The sequence below is a fragment of the Trichechus manatus genome, unplaced genomic scaffold, assembly GCF_000243295.1.
Source record: "Trichechus manatus latirostris isolate Lorelei unplaced genomic scaffold, TriManLat1.0 scaffold00250, whole genome shotgun sequence".
Taxonomy (NCBI): Eukaryota; Metazoa; Chordata; class Mammalia; order Sirenia; family Trichechidae; genus Trichechus; species Trichechus manatus.
This window is the reverse complement of record NW_004444186.1, coordinates 2,693,165-2,709,017: the sequence shown is the minus strand read 5'-3', so window position 1 is coordinate 2,709,017 and position 15,853 is coordinate 2,693,165. Positions and strand designations below refer to the sequence as shown.

The 15,853-nt window shown below is 43.0% G+C and overlaps 2 protein-coding genes across 2 annotated transcripts; both read right to left on the bottom strand.

Moving 5' to 3' along the window:
• Positions 1-11,594: 11,594 nt before the first annotated feature.
• On the bottom strand, positions 11,595-12,671 carry LOC101358454 (histone H2B type 2-F). Its single transcript, XM_004389608.3, has one exon. It carries the CDS (start codon positions 12,605-12,607, stop codon positions 12,227-12,229), a length of 381 nt encoding a protein of 126 aa, XP_004389665.1. The 5' UTR covers positions 12,608-12,671; the 3' UTR covers positions 11,595-12,226.
• Positions 12,672-12,789: 118 nt separating this feature from the next.
• Positions 12,790-14,487, bottom strand: LOC101358200 (histone H3-like). The gene has a single exon (XM_023724594.1). The coding sequence runs from the start codon at positions 14,200-14,202 to the stop codon at positions 13,792-13,794; it is 411 nt and encodes a 136-aa protein (XP_023580362.1). The 5' UTR covers positions 14,203-14,487; the 3' UTR covers positions 12,790-13,791.
• Between the last annotated feature and the right edge of the window lie 1,366 nt (positions 14,488-15,853).

The window sequence follows — 15,853 nt, the reverse complement described above, 5'->3', positions numbered from 1 at the left end:
TGAAAGTCCTATTGGATGAATTTTGGAGCATCTTCCATCTTTGGATCTTTTTATATGTCATTGTGGGAAAATCTCTTAGCTTGATCTTTCACCTCACTTATAATCTCTAAACTGTGTCTACTCTGTATTCTGCCCTACTGTTAGGTTTCTGTGTCAAAAACCAAATGTTAAATTTCCAGAATCTTCTGGTTTTTTTCTGTTTGCACTATTCACTGTTTCTTTCAGTTCTGTTGTTTGCTGAATTTGTTGTCTCTCATTTTGATGATTCTTCTCAAAAGTTTGATGACCCCTGGTTATGTGCTCATCTTCGTATTGAGGAGTTCCTTTGTTGTGAATGGTGGATCCCTTTGCTGCAGGGTACCTGTGAGTGAGGGGTGGAATATAAAAGTGGGTAAGTTTGCGGTCCACCACTCTGTCAGTTTCTTGTACTATGGTGGCTTGCATGTTGCTGTGGTACTGGAAGCTATGCCACCAGTACTTCAAATACCAACATCATGATAAATGGAGAGAAGACTCAAATTGTCAAGGATTTCATTTTACTTGGATCCACATCAATGCCCATGGAAGCAGCAGTCAATAAATCAAACTATGGATTGCACTGGGCAAGTCTACTGCAAAAGACCTCTTTCAAGTGTTCAAGAGCAAAGATGTCACTTTGAGGACTAAGGTGTGACTGACTCAAGCCATAGTGTTTTCACTCACTTCATATGCATGTGAAAGCTGGACAATGAATAAGGAAGACCAAAGAACTGATGCCTTTGAATGATGGTGTTGGCGAAGAATATTGAATATACCATGGACTGTCAGAGAAATGAACAAATCTGTCTTGGAAGATTAGAAGTGACGATGGCAAGACAGTTCGACTTACGTACTTTGGACATGTTATCAGGAGGGGCCAGCCCCTGGAGAAGGACATCATGCTTAGTAAAGTAGAAGGTCAGGGAAAGAGAGAAAGACCCTCAATGGGATGGACTGACACAGTGGCTGCAACAGTGGGCTCGAGCATAACAATGATTGTTGAGGATGGCACAAGAGTGGACAGTGTTTTTGTTCTGTTGTACACAGGGTCGCTATAAGTCGGAACTGACTCAACGGCATCTAACAACAACAGAGTTTGCCGTAGTCTGCCGTGGAAGTTCCCAGTCACCTGGTGCATGTCCCTGCTTCTGTGAACCAAGTGACCACACTCAAAGCTGGGGTCAAATAGTTCTGTGGCTTGTTACATTCCCCAAAGTAGGAGAGGGGTAGAGATGTTCCAGGCTGTTCCTACTGTGGTACTCCAAGCAGTTCATCTCGTCATTTGCCTCAAAATTTCATTTTGTTCCTGGTATCCTGGTTCCAAGAAGTACAGATCATTTTTTGATCCACTCCTATCTTCTACAGAAGTCCTCTAACTACACTCTTCACTCTTATTCTATCTGCCATCTTTTTTTTTTCCAATTCTCTAGTAATCTTGGCATTTGGGGTTGAAGATAGGAAGAACACAACATAAGTTCAGTGCATTATTTTGAATGAGTAGATATTTTCAGTTGTGCGTTAGAGATGAGAAACTTGCGCAGAGTTCAGCAGGACTTCCCTATTACCACCATTAGCTAACGTTTACTGACAGTTTACTAATGCCAAACATTTGTCTAAGCATTTTTACCTGTGTTTGCTCATTTATCCTTCACAAAAACGTTATGAAGTAAGCATTACTATTATGTGCAATTTAAAACTGGAGCACAGGTTAAACCTTGCCCGAGTTACACTACTGATAAAGAAGAGCAGAGGCAGGTGACAGATCAGCCGATCTGTCTCAAGAGCCTGCACTCTTTACTAATGCACTCTCTAACTGCATACTCAGAAAATTTCAGGAATACACCTTCGCTGTACACTGCTGGGAGGATCAAATGCATTTCCTTTGACATCTCTGTGCTGCCAAGGGACACGTCCACATGGCCATATTTCCATCCATCAACTCAATCTCAATGACTCAGTCATGCTTGTAACCCATGTATTATCATTTCCTCATACCAGGAGGAATGGTCACAAGTTTTGTTTTGCTTTTACAGTCTTTGGAACTCTACTTTTTCTAACTAGAAATGATTTGCATATACTAATCTAGGAAGATTTCTCTATCATGCTCCCTTTCATCTAAACATATCCCCACAATTATAAATACCATTTATACAATTCCTTTAGGCAAATGAACTCATTTCTTAGCTTTTTTCTCTAGGCTAAGGATTGGAATTTAGATTTTACCTTGGCTAACCTTCTTGCTAATCCTAAAATTGTATTCTTTTCTACACATACCTGCTGTTTCTAGGGGGAGGGGAATCATTTAAGAATAATTTCCATTACCCAATTCCTTGATATTAATGTCAAAAAATTATAAAGATAAGAATTCAAACACTTAGGAAAAATCCCATACAAAAATGCTTAGATAAGTGAAATAATTCTTATTAAATTTTCCTAGTGTAGCAGGGAGAAGAGTGAAGAAGGCAAAGAAAGAGAGCATGTAATTCCCTTGCTGGAGCAAATCCTACGGTTGATTCATAACACAAGTTAATCACAAGCCTGCCTTTCTCCTGCTCATTATTCGACATATCACAATATGGGTCTTGAGTAACCAAGTTGTATTTATATGTATTTAGCCAAAGTAAATGAAATAGTCAGCAACAACCAGAAGAACAAACAAGTCTGTCTTGGAAGAAATACAACCAGACTGCTCCTTGGAAACGAGGATGGCGAGACTTTGTCTCACGTACTCTGGACATGTTATCAATGTCCCTGGAGAAGGACATCATACTTGGTAAAGTACAGGGTCAGTGAAAAACAGGAAGACACTCAATGAGATGGATTGACACAGTGGCTGCAACAATGGGCTCAAACAGCAATGATTGGGAGGATGGCGCAGAACTGGGCAATGTTTTGTTCTGTTGTACATAGGGTCGCTGAGTTGGAACTGACTCAATGGCACCTAACAACAACAGCAAATGAAATATACATCTCCAGAGAGAAATTCAAGTAGTTTAATTCCCTAAGATTGGGACTTTTCCTAAGAACACAGGCTTATACCTGTGGTGTGTCTGGACTGTTTCACCCTCCCTCCTGGCATAACAGTTTTCCTTCAGTGCATTTCAAAATGATAATCCCACCAACTAGAAACTAAGACATACCCAAAGTCAGAACATTACGAAGAAAAAATAAAGCTGATGTCTTTAGGTATATTCCATTCCTCTGAAGCTTAAAAACACTGATATCAAAAGAATAATATGGCTTTCCCCCACCTTCTGGTAATTTGTAATTATTGCCTTTTGTCTTAGTCATCCAGTGCTGCCATAACAGAAATACCACAAGTGGATGGTTTTAACGAAGAGAAGTTTATTTCCTTACAGTAAAGTAGGCTAAAAGTCCAAATTCAGGGCATCAGCTCCAGGGGAAAGCTATCTTTCTCTCGGCCTTCTCATCAGTGTTCCCCCGGACTACGAGCTTCTTGGCACAGGGACCCTGGTCCAAAGGACGTGCTCTGCTCCCGGCACTGCTTTCTTGATGGTATGAGGTCCTCCTGTCTCTCTGCTCACTTCTGTCTTTTATATCTCAAGAGATTGCCTCAGGACACAATCCAGTCTTGTAGATCCAGTCCTGCCTTACTAACACAACTGCCACTCATCCTCCCTCATTAACATCATAGAGGCAGGATTTACAACATATAGGAAAACCACACAATACCAGGAATCATGGCCCAGCCAAATTGATACACACATTTTTTGGGGGGACATAATTCAAACCATGACACCTTTGATCATGTGAAGCAACAAAGATAATTTGCTTCTTATTTCATTTTCATTTCACTAATCTACATTCTTCCTTCTTTTGCCACAAGAAATCCTTCTTCTGGGTTCCTGATGCTGCTCCAGGTTCCAGTCTCTCTAATATTCAACTAATCCCAAGCTACTACCTCTTTCTCTTACTTGGGACAGTGGACCGGCATCCAAGTTTGCGTCCTCCAAGGCAGAATACTAAGGAACTGCTCAAGCTCTAGTAATTCTACTTCTTTGCTGTATACTTCTGGCTTTGGCCATCTATAGAAAAGTTCCTTGCATTGGTTGGCAGTGAGATCCTCTCTAGGTTCTTATACCTCTTTTTAGTAGAACGACCTGACATATGTCACCTATTTTAGCAATGAGTTCTTGGCTTAAGAAAATAAATCTTGAAATCTTGGAACTCTCTCTCTGCTTACTTGGTTGCCACTCTTTGGACTATATTCTGAATAAGAAAAAGTCTTCCTCATATTCTTGGGAAACCTTTGGTTCCTGAATAGGTGACAGGAAAAGGAACTTCATGTTGAAAATACTGAGAGGAAAAACATGAAATAATTTAACAAGCAGGAATGATCAACTCAGAAGTCATCAGCTTGACTCCACCAAGACCATTTTTTAATTTCTAAAGCATTTCTCAAATTATTTACACATTCTCTTTTTGGGTATAAGGTGTGTCTCTGTGCTACTTAATAGTGTGTCCTAGATAATTGCTAATCACTTGGCTTGCTCTTAGAGCATTAAATCCTCAAAATCGAGGGCTTTCAACTCAGAAATAAGAAATAGAAAAGAAGTGCTTAATAACAGTATTTCATTCTTTCCGAAAGCATTAATGTGAAGTATTGCATACATCATCTCATTTAAAAAAAAAAAAACGATGTTTGCCAAAGATTACATAGGCCTTTACGGGGCACTAGCAACAGGCACTATAAGCAGGTCTTTGTCTCCTAATTCATTCTGTTCCTATTGGGCCACACAGTAGATACTTAAAGGTTCTACAGAGCTAGAGACCCTACAAGCAAATTGTAGAATTGCCTTCTTGAATATTGTTTGTCTTAGGCTGGGTTCTCTAGAGAAGCAAAACCAGTAAAGTGTATAAATGTATATATATAGACAGAGATTATATCAAGGAAACAGCTCACGTGATTGTAGAGGCTAGAACGTCCCAGGTCTGTGGATCAGGGTAGAGGCCTCTCCCAAGTCACACAGCTGCAGAAGCTGGCAAGCCCAAGACCGGCAGGTCGGAGAGCAGGGATCCCGCTCACAGGCTGTGCAGATTGACAAATCCAAGGTTCACCAGATAAGCTGACAGCTCAAGTCCCAAGAACGGGAGATGAGACAACAGGAAGCAGCCGCAGGATCCAGAGAGAGCAAAAAGCCAGAATGCCTGCTTATATACAGATGCGGGCCACACCCCCAAGGAGACTCCCTTTCATCTGATTGGCTACTCACAGTATATTCAATCATGGGAGTGATTACATTAAAACACTGAGAATCATGGCCCAGCCAAGTTGACACACAATCTTAACCATCACACTGTTTTAGAGTAAAGGTCTGTTGCTGTGAGATGCTTATGGAGGTGACTCTCAAGTCACTAGAAATCCATTAAAGCACCACTTGTTGGGAAAGGAAATGTGTTCTGGAGGTGCAGTGGTCGTCATGCCAGTGCCTCCCTGACATGAAGAATGATGGACTTGCACTGATTATTTACCACCTACTGTATTAAGCACTGAGGTGGCCCTGGTGGCCCAGCAGTTAAAGCACTTGACTGCTAACCTCGACAATTTGAACTCACCACCGCCTCTGTGGAAACCTTGGGAACTCTGTGGCGCAATTCTACTCTGACCTATAGGGTCACTGTGAGTCGCAATGGACTCGACGGCAATGGGTTTGGTTTTTGGTATTAGCATTAAGCACTGTAAAAAGGAGCCTCGGTGTCACAGTGGTTAAGCACCTGGCTGCTAACCACAAGATTAGCAGTTCAAATCCACCAGCCGCTCTATGGGAGAAAGATGTGCCAGTCCGCTTCCATAAAGATTTTCAGCCTTGGAGACCCTGTGGGGAAGTTCTACTCTGTCCTATAGAGGCACTACAAGTCAGAATCGACTTGATGGCAACGGGTTTGATTTTTTGTGTTAAGAACCCTACTAAGAGCTATAAGTACATTACCTTATTTAATCCTCATAACAAGCCTAGAATGTAGGTTCCATTATTCTTCTCATTTCTTGGAGCATGAAATTGAGGTTCAGAGGAGTAAAGAAATATTCCTAAGGTCACACAGTGCCGCCGCCCTCCACCCACCCTCCCCTTTAGGTGGGGAAGCTGAGACTCCAAGCTGAGGCTCATCACCAGCATCCTGGCTTCTCAGCAACTGAGTGCTTACTCTATTACAAAGCTAAGAAAGATAATGGGCAAGAGAGAAAGAACCAGAAGCACTGTTGTTGATGTACATACTGCTGTGAGTTTATGGCCTTGAGAAGAATCTCCAACATCTATTGCTTCTAAACTGTCTTCAGCATGATATGTGATCACATGAGAGCTGTGGTTACATGGGTTCCTCCTTTTACCACCTCTTCTGTGTTCCAGATGGGGAGATCTTGGCAGAATCAAGGTCGACTACATTATATTAGCCTTGATAATGGTGACAGCAATCAGTTATACTGAGCCTGAAATAATTTAAATAATTATCAGGGACCCAAGAGTTGTGCTAAATTCACTGACCATTGGGATTCCTCTTCTCATTTGGGCCTCATCGTCTTCTGTAAAATGAAGGGCCTATAATAGTTGATTTTTAAGGTTCCTTCCAGTTCAGACCCATTATAATCCCTTGACTCTTTTAGGAGATTCCTAATGGCTAATATCTATCCTGCTCCTCATACTGCTTCCAAGTTAGCTTAGGTGAAGGTCCTTGAACACCCAATGACTTATGCTATGAATCTTCTAAACCGATTTGTGGACCATGGTGGCTGCAGTTTTACTCAGACCATCCCTCTATATTGTGCTGTTCCCCATTCAGAGGGCAAAAGATTTCAAACAATCATTTCTTGTTAAATTCAACCTTGGACCTCATCCTCTCATAAATACAATCCCATTTCCCTCCCTCTCAACTACTACTCCCTCCCTCATCCATCCATTCATCCCCTAAATATTGAGTGCCTACTATAGTGCAGGTACAACTCTAGATGATGGGCATACAGCAGTGAACCAAACAAAGAACCTGCCTTCATAGGAGTTACTCTAAGGAGGCAGGAAGGGAGACAGACAATGTATTTGTTATACTGCCATCTAAGGTATTGTAACAAACTTTAAAAAAAAAAAAACAGCTTAAACAAGATACAAGTTTTCTCAGGGCAGCTCTACCATCCTCATCACATGACTTCTGTTTCTGGATCCGTGGTGGCTGCCCAGTTCCTGCCATCACATCTGCATCCCACCAGTGGAGAAGGTGAAAGGGCAAGAGAAGCACATACCTATCCCTTTTAAGGTCACAAACTAGAAATAAATACATAGCACTTTCATTCATATCTCATTGGCCGGAAACTTTGTTTCACGGGCACACCCAGATGCAAGAGAAGCTGGTATATTAGCCTTTAATCAAGAAGCCATGTACCCAGGAAAAGAATTAAAGTAAGCTGGAAAGAATAGTTTTGATGGTATCATGGATTGAATTGTGTCCCCAGAAAATATGTGTATCAATTTGGATAAGCCATGATTCCCAGTATTGTGTGATTGTCTACCATTTTGGCATCCGATGTAATTTTCCTAGTGTTGTAAATTAACATCTTTATGATGTTAATGAGGTGGGATAGGTGGCAGTTATGTTAATGAGGCAGGACTCAATCTACAAGATTGGATTGTGTCTTGAGCAAATCTCTTTTGAGACATAAAAGAAAGAAGTGAGCAGAGAGACTCGGGGGCCTCATGCCACCAAGAAAGCAGTGCCAGGAGCAGAGCATGTCCTTTGGATGTGAGGTTCCTGTGCAGAGAAGCTCCTAGACCAAGAGAAGATTGATGACAAGGACCTTCCTCTAGAATCAACAGAGAGAGAAAGCCTTCCCTTAGAGCTGGCGCTCTGAATTTGGACTTCTAGCCTCCCAGACTGTGAGAGAATAAATTTCTCCTTGTAAAAGCCATCCACTTGTGGTATTTCTGTTACAGCAGCACTAGATGACTAAGACATGTGGATAACTAGCAGCCTCTGATTCAGCAATAAACAAATCAGTAATTAAATACATTATTCAGATGGTATATGAAGAAAAATTAAGCAAAGTATAGAGATAAGGATTACTAACAAGTATGTTTGTGTGTGTGTGTGTGTGTGAGCATGTTGGGGGACAGGGGGTGGACCTGCTATCTTACATAAGATGGTGAGGGAAGGCTTCAATGACAAGGTGTTAAGGTAACTTTTGAGCAGAAACTTAAGAAATGAGGAAGCCAGCCATGCAAACATCTCAGGGAAGAAAGTTTCCAGAAAAGGAAATAGCTAGCAAATGCAAAGGCCCTGAGATGAGTATCTTGGTGTATTCAAGGAGGAGCAGAAGACAAATGTGATGAAATGGAGCAAGCAAGAGGGAAAGTGGGAAGAGATGAGGTCAAAGAGGCAGATGGGGGCCTTGACTCTGAAGCCACTGTAGGGTTTTTCAGTTGGGGAGAAGGGTGTGGGGTGACATGATCTGATTTATGTTTCAGGAACATGACCCTAGTTGCTTTGTGGAAAAATAGAGTGAGAAGGGAGAGGGCAGAAGCAGGGAGAACAGTTCGAAGGCAACTGTAAATATGCAGGAGACATGGTGGTGGCTTGGATCAGGGAGACAGCAGTGGAGGTGGTGAGACGTGGTTGGATGCTGGGCGTATTTTGAGCCAACAGGATTTTCTGGTAAAAATTGTGTTTAGGGTGACAAAGAAAAAGGCTTATTCACTTACCATTATGTTGTTGTAGTTGTTGTCAGCGGTCATCGAGTCGGCTCCAACTCATGGCGACCCTACGCACAACAGAACAACACTCTGCCCAGTCCTACAGCATATCCCCAAGATCGCAGCCAGATTGTTGTGATTAACAGAGTTTTCATTGGTTGATCGCCCAGTCTTTCTTTCTAGTCTGTCATAGTCTGGAAGCTCTGCTGAAACCTGTTTGACGTCATAACAACACACAAACCTCCACTGACCAATGGGTGATGGTGCTGCGCATGAGATGCATTGGCTGGGAATCGAACCTGGGTCTTCGGCATTGGAGGAGAGATTTCTACCACGGAACCATCAATGCTCCCTCCATTGTGATAGTCACACACCACCACCACCACCCCAAAAAAATTAGAAAATTAATCTCAAAGGAAATAGGAAAATCAAATTTCTCTCAAGCTAGGACCACAGGGAATAAACTCCAGCACTTTGAATATGCTGTGAGCTGAGTGTGATGTGAGGGTGTGTGTGTGTGTTAAATGTCTTTGAACTGTACAGGCAGGAGGGTGGGACCGTCAGAGCTGTTCAACATAATGACATAAAATAATAGTCCATGTGAAAATGAAATTTGTACCAACAGAAGAAGTTAAAAAAAAAAAAAAGTATTAATATCTGGATGAGGAGTGCAGAATTAAGGACCTCTAATTACAGAATCCAAAAAAACCCTGGAGCTCGGCTGCTAACCAAAAGGTCGGCAGTTCAAATCCACCAGCGGCACCTTGGAAACCCCATGGGGCAGTTCTCCTCTGTCCTCTAGGGTGGCTATGAGTCAGAATGGACTCGATGGCATCACGCTTCGTTTTTTGTTTTAATCACAGAATAAAGGTGGAATGGTAGAGAACTCCATCTACCCAAATCAGATGATTAAAAAGTTGAAAAAGATTACAGTCAAAATTGGGTAAAATTAAAACTTTTTAAAAATTCCCAGAGATGCTTGCTGTATTGGTCACAAACAAACTTCCAGGTGAACTTCCTGGACTTTCAAGGATGGTGGGAGGGACACATTTGTATCCCCATAACCTAGCACAGTACCTGGCACACAGAAGTTGTCCTCATGGAGCTTTCTAGCTAGATGCAATTTTTCACTCTCCTCAACTCACATAACATTTCCTTTTGGGGGAATAACATATCCTGCGCCTTGAACTGTAATTATACCAACGTAATCCCCTCTGTTAGGTAGATTTATACCTTTTAATCCTCTATCTTATTGCTTTGCTCATATTTTATGTTCAATATACAATTGATAAAGAAGAAAACACAACCTGCTTTTGCTTTTCAAAAGTTTGTTGACATTGTGGGATCTAGAAGTTTTCCCCAGATTTTCTACTTTTTGCCAAGTCATATGATGGTTCAGCTGTAGCACAAAATGTGGAAAAATATCTTCAATGATGTCTGGTAATTCTCCCAGTCTTGTTCTTTCCCTGTTAAAAGACTGACATACTTTGATAACTCCTGCTCTATCTCACAAAGCCCTGGTGGCATAGCTGTTAAGAGCTACAGCTGCTAACCAAAAGGTTGGCAGTTTGAATCTATCAGGTGCTCCTTGGAAATCCTATGGGGCAGTTCTACTCTGTCCTTAAAATAGAGTGAGAAGGGAGAGGGCAGAAGCAGGGAGATCAGTTAGAAGGCAACTGTAAATATGCAGGAGACATGGTGGTGGCTTGGACCAGGAGTAATTAAGAAGATGAGTTTTGGCCAACTGGTGAAAAGCCCCTAGTTTCAGGGTAGGAGTTGGGAGTTAATCCTTGGTAACAGGTAAATGGCTCAGGTAGGTGAATCGCTTGACAAAGCCTGAACTTCCCTCACGGTGGGAGACATAGACCCCGGTTCTCGGGGAGAAGGGAGCCCCCGGACTACAGGTTCCTAGGCTGGAAGGAGACTGGACAGACCATCCTGACCTCACTTAATAAGTAAAGTTTCCTGCCAAAAATATATTTCATATGACTTCTTTGCTTTCACTGGAAAATCTGGATTCTCAGTTGAGTCATCTTTCCCCGCCTCTTCTCTGTGGTCATAGGGAGAAGGTCAGAGAAAGATGGCTCAACTAAAAATCTAAATTTCCCAGTGAAAGAAATCATATCTAGCACATTTTAGGCAACTTTTAATTGGATGCAAATTTGAACTCCTGCATTATAAAACTACTAATAAAACTCATTTTAAGCACAAAATTTCCATGTAAATTCCCCTAAATTTATGAAGAATGGCTTAATTTCAAAACTTGACAGTCAAGCGAGTTGTACACTAAGATTTTCCAATTACTACAAGGGTATATTTTAGTTGATAAATGATACATCCTCCAGCCTTTGTCAGGATTAATCCTGAGTTACACGAGTTTTGAGCTGAGAGGTCATCCCACATATTAACTGTGGCTTTCAGTCTACCATAAATTCACTCTCCGCTCATTCTCAAATTATTCCCTTTCTCAGACACAAGGACCCTAACACACTCAGGCAGGTTGAGTAATATTTGAGGGCCTAACATTTTGGCACCAAATACCCTAAAGCTACTTAAAAAGAAAAAAGAAACATCTGAGGGTACTACAACAACACAGATACCCAGGCCCCACCTTCAACCTGACTGACTCAGGAAATTTCAGGAGAGGCACCTGGGAATGTTTAGCAAGCAGGGAGGTGATTCATATAATCAGGAAAAGCTTGTTATGTACCGAACCAAGACAATAACCTTGCCCTGTCAGAGATAAGTCTCCTGTGGAGGAGATGGACGTGTAAATAATCAGTCTATGAAGTGCTCAGCTTTCACCAAATCAGTTCGGTTGGACTGAGGGAAGATTTGATGAAAATGAGGATTAAATTCTTGGAGGGCTTTGGAGGAGGGTCTCTTCTACCGCGGCACAAGGATTGACGTTCCGGGTCAGATAATTATTTGTTGCTGGGGCTTCTCCCACAAACTATAGGTGCTAATTCTGTTGGGGAGGGTTGTCTCACGCAGTATAGGGGGTTTAATAGCGTCCCTGGCCTCCACCAAGTCATGATAACCAAAAATGTCTCCAAGCACTACTAACTGGCCCACGGGAGTAGGGGAAAATATCTCCCGCCAGGATTAGAAAGCACTCGGCTAGAGGAAGTTAGGGCAGGGGAACATGACTAAATCAAGATTTACAGGTAGGCCAGGAAATGATTTTTTTTAAGTATGACTCTGACAGATACCTAAAGATGTGTGGTGACAATAAACAACGGATTAAACCTTCAGAGGGGAGGAGGATGGGAACCAGCGACTTTCCACCTGTACGTTAGGGAAAATAACCCCCACCTTGTGTTATTTGCTGAAACTGATTCGTACCGCTAGATGACACAATAGTGAGGACGACGTTTATTACAGCCCCACCTTACATAACCAAAAGCTAAATATACCGGAGTGTTTACAGCCATCTTTTTCAGATAACTTAGGCGGCTCTGAAAAGAGCCTTTGGGGGAAAGTAGCTGATCTAGTCCGTCTCTCGAGAGCCCTCACTTGGAGCTGGTGTATTTGGTGACGGCCTTGGTGCCCTCGGACACGGCGTGCTTGGCCAGCTCGCCGGGCAGCAGCAGGCGCACGGCCGTCTGGATCTCCCGGGACGTGATGGTCGAGCGCTTGTTGTAATGCGCCAGGCGGGACGCTTCGCCGGCGATGCGCTCGAAGATGTCGTTGACGAAGGAGTTCATGATGCCCATGGCCTTGGACGAGATGCCGGTGTCGGGGTGGACCTGCTTCAGCACCTTGTACACGTAAACGGAGTAGCTCTCCTTGCGGCTGCGCTTACGCTTCTTACCGTCCTTCTTCTGCACCTTCGTAACAGCCTTCTTGGAGCCCTTCTTGGGAGCTGGAGCCGATTTCGCTGGGTCTGGCATTTCTGCGTGAAGACAGGAAACAACCGGAAAATGCGACTCGGAGCCTGGGAGAACGAACTGCGTCTGCGCTACTTATAGAGCTTGTATGCAAATAGGTACTCACCGCAGTGCTGCATTTTTATTGGCTAATTTACAATATTGTCGTCATAGAGGGGTGGAGTTCAAGACATGGTGTTCGGCTTGCTCTTCCCTAGTGGTCATTAGAACAAAAGTCTTGTTAGCCAATCAAAATGTTTTACGCTAACCGGTAAATTACGTAGAGAGGTAGTTTCACCTGTTTGGATTTGGGGGTGGGGGTTGGTTTGCACCTTCAATGGTAAAGCTGCCCAAGGAAGATCTAAAGCGCCAGCTAAAGACTAGTTAACTTTTTCTTATTTTTGCATCGTTTACACCTATGTACTTTGTGGAAAAAAATTTTTTTTTTTGAGGGGGGAAGAGGGAGGGACTATACCTCTGCCCACACGTAAGGAAACCAAGTACCGATGTTTATGTCCTCCTTAAATAAATTCCAAGCCCGGTTTGCACTGCCTGTATTAAACAATGAGGAGAATACTCAGTTAAAAACAAGATTTATACCACTTTTAAACGCGAACCAAGAGAAGGTTTCATAATATTTTAAAGGAACTTGCCTCCACCCTCGCCCCCTGTCCGGCGGGATCTTACACACTTCAGGACCCATCACAGGATCTCCTGCCCCTACTCTTTTTTATCAGTTTAAATCGGGTTGATCTACTTGGCGCGAGGATTTTACTTGACATCGGACCCAGATTCCCATCCCAATAGTTACCACACAAGGATGTTTGCTTTCAAACAGTGTTAATTTTCTTATTCAGAGTGCATCTTGTAGGTGCAGCTTGCAATGTGTTACGGACAACTGCTTAAGTAGATGCCATCTTTTTGCATGTTTTCCCCTTATTATCGAGGAACTGTGCTGATCTGGACGTTAATTGCCAGCGAGCCGGAGCGCATTCTAAAAGGCACACTTTGCAGGAACTGCCTGGACTATACCTCTACTGCTCCCTCTAGTGTCTGCAAGTCGACGAAACACCACGCATTCTGATTCCATAGCCCCACCACCCACCACACCCGAATGCATGTCTCCCTTAGCTGGTACAGCTGCTCTTGATGAAAACGTAGGTGGCTCTGAAAAGAGCCTTTAGATCGCCGACTTAACGATGCATGCCTTAAGCCCGCTCCCCGCGGATGCGGCGGGCCAGCTGGATGTCCTTGGGCATGATGGTGACGCGCTTGGCGTGGATAGCGCACAGGTTCGTGTCCTCGAACAGCCCCACCAGGTAGGCCTCGCTCGCCTCCTGCAGCGCCATCACGGCCGAGCTCTGGAAGCGCAGGTCGGTCTTGAAGTCCTGCGCGATCTCGCGCCCCAGCCGCTGGAACGGCAGCTTGCGGATCAGCAGCTCGGTGGACTTCTGGTAGCGCCGGATCTCCCGCAGGGCCACAGTGCCTGGCCGGTAGCGGTGCGGCTTCTTCACGCCGCCCGTGGCCGGCGCGCTCTTGCGGGCCGCCTTGGTGGCCAGCTGCTTCCGCGGGGCCTTGCCCCCGGTCGACTTGCGGGCAGTCTGCTTGGTACGGGCCATGCTATCTCAACGGCTTTTTACAAGAAGCCGTAGGCAGTCTTATTTATAAACAGAGTCTCATCTTGATTGGGCCAAAAAAGCTGGGCTCTCATTGGCTGAAATTCAATCCTCTGTGCTTGGGAGAAGATTGTTAATGTTTTCTTTCCTTCATTCCCCTTTTGCTACTTTTGTCTGTAATCTGACTGATCGCAGCAGTTTTACTTTTTTTCGGACATGTTCCTTTAAATGGATGTAACGTTTGTAAAAGCCATTTCTAAAGTGTTTTTGCACGCTTGGTATTTATATGTTACCAGGTTCCTTCCGAATACAAGCATGCCTTTCTAGGTACCAGGTTTCCATGCTTCAGGTAACCGGTTACTGTAACCGCTATCCTGTGGAGGCCTGGTGGTGCAGTGGTTAAGAGCTTGGCCGCTAACCGAAAGGTTTTAATGTTCGACTCGATGTCCATCTGCCACTCCTTTGAAATCCTACGGGGCAGTTCTACTCTGAGTCGGAATCGGCTCCGGGGTTTGGTTTGATGTTTTCTTTTTTGTTTGTTTGTTTTGCTTTAGCTCCTGTCCCATAGCAACATTTATTTAGCGCCTGGCACTGTGCAGTTAGAGGAACCAAAAACTGAGCTTAAGTTTACCTTACTTCCGAACACCGCCCAAGCCATTTTACCTGTGCTGTGTTAATGGGTACCTACTTGAACGTTAGAGCCTTTCGCCTTCGTTTGCCATTGACCTTCCGGGACACGGTTCCCGCTTCATCACCTCCTACATTAATGGCCAGTTAGGTCCTGCAGATGAAAAGCCACTAAATCAAGGACAAATATGGCCAGGAATATTTATTTCATCCTTACAATAGTGAATAGTTTGTAATAATAAAGTGCTTATCAACGAGATTAAAAGTTCAAATTTCAAAGCGTATAAATTGTTCATTGATTACTGAGTTGCTAACATATTTTCTTCAATAAAGAGTTTTCTAATGCTTAAATGTGTAATATTCTTTTCTTTACAAAGACATTGATTCTTTGCCTTTTAGTTATTTAATATGCTTTGAAGTATTCTGAAAATTGCAGGCCATAAAACAATGGTTAAGTAAAAGTTACTGATGTTTAAAAATTGTACTATTTAACATAAAACTTGTAATCGTATGCTTATGGTAATCATCATATGCTTCAAGAAGCTCAAAACTTATCTTGATGGTGTCAGTATGAATTATCATCTTCCTACTGAAGTCAAAATACAAGTGACGTTGAGGGGGTTTTCTGAAAAATCAAGACAATGTCAAAACATGTTAGCTTAATTAGTATCCTTGAGAGTCTCCCGGGACAGGAGCAGTCTCCTGCTCAGGGAGATATAAAATACCCTGCAAAAGTGTAACTAATATAAACAGGTGGTTTCTTAATAATGCCTTACATACATAGAGCACCATCCAGTATTTCAAAGTTCTTTTACATACACTCTCATTTTATTCCCGAGACTCTATGAAATGTTATTTTTCCTCACTTTACAAATAAGAAAACTGAGTTTTAGAGAAATTAGGGCTTATCCTGGTAACAAAGCAACAAAGCCTACATAGTAGTTTATTATGATATTGTGAGAAACCAAACCAAACCCATTGCCCTTGTCAGGGTTTGAATTATGTCCCCCCAAAAATGTGTGTATCA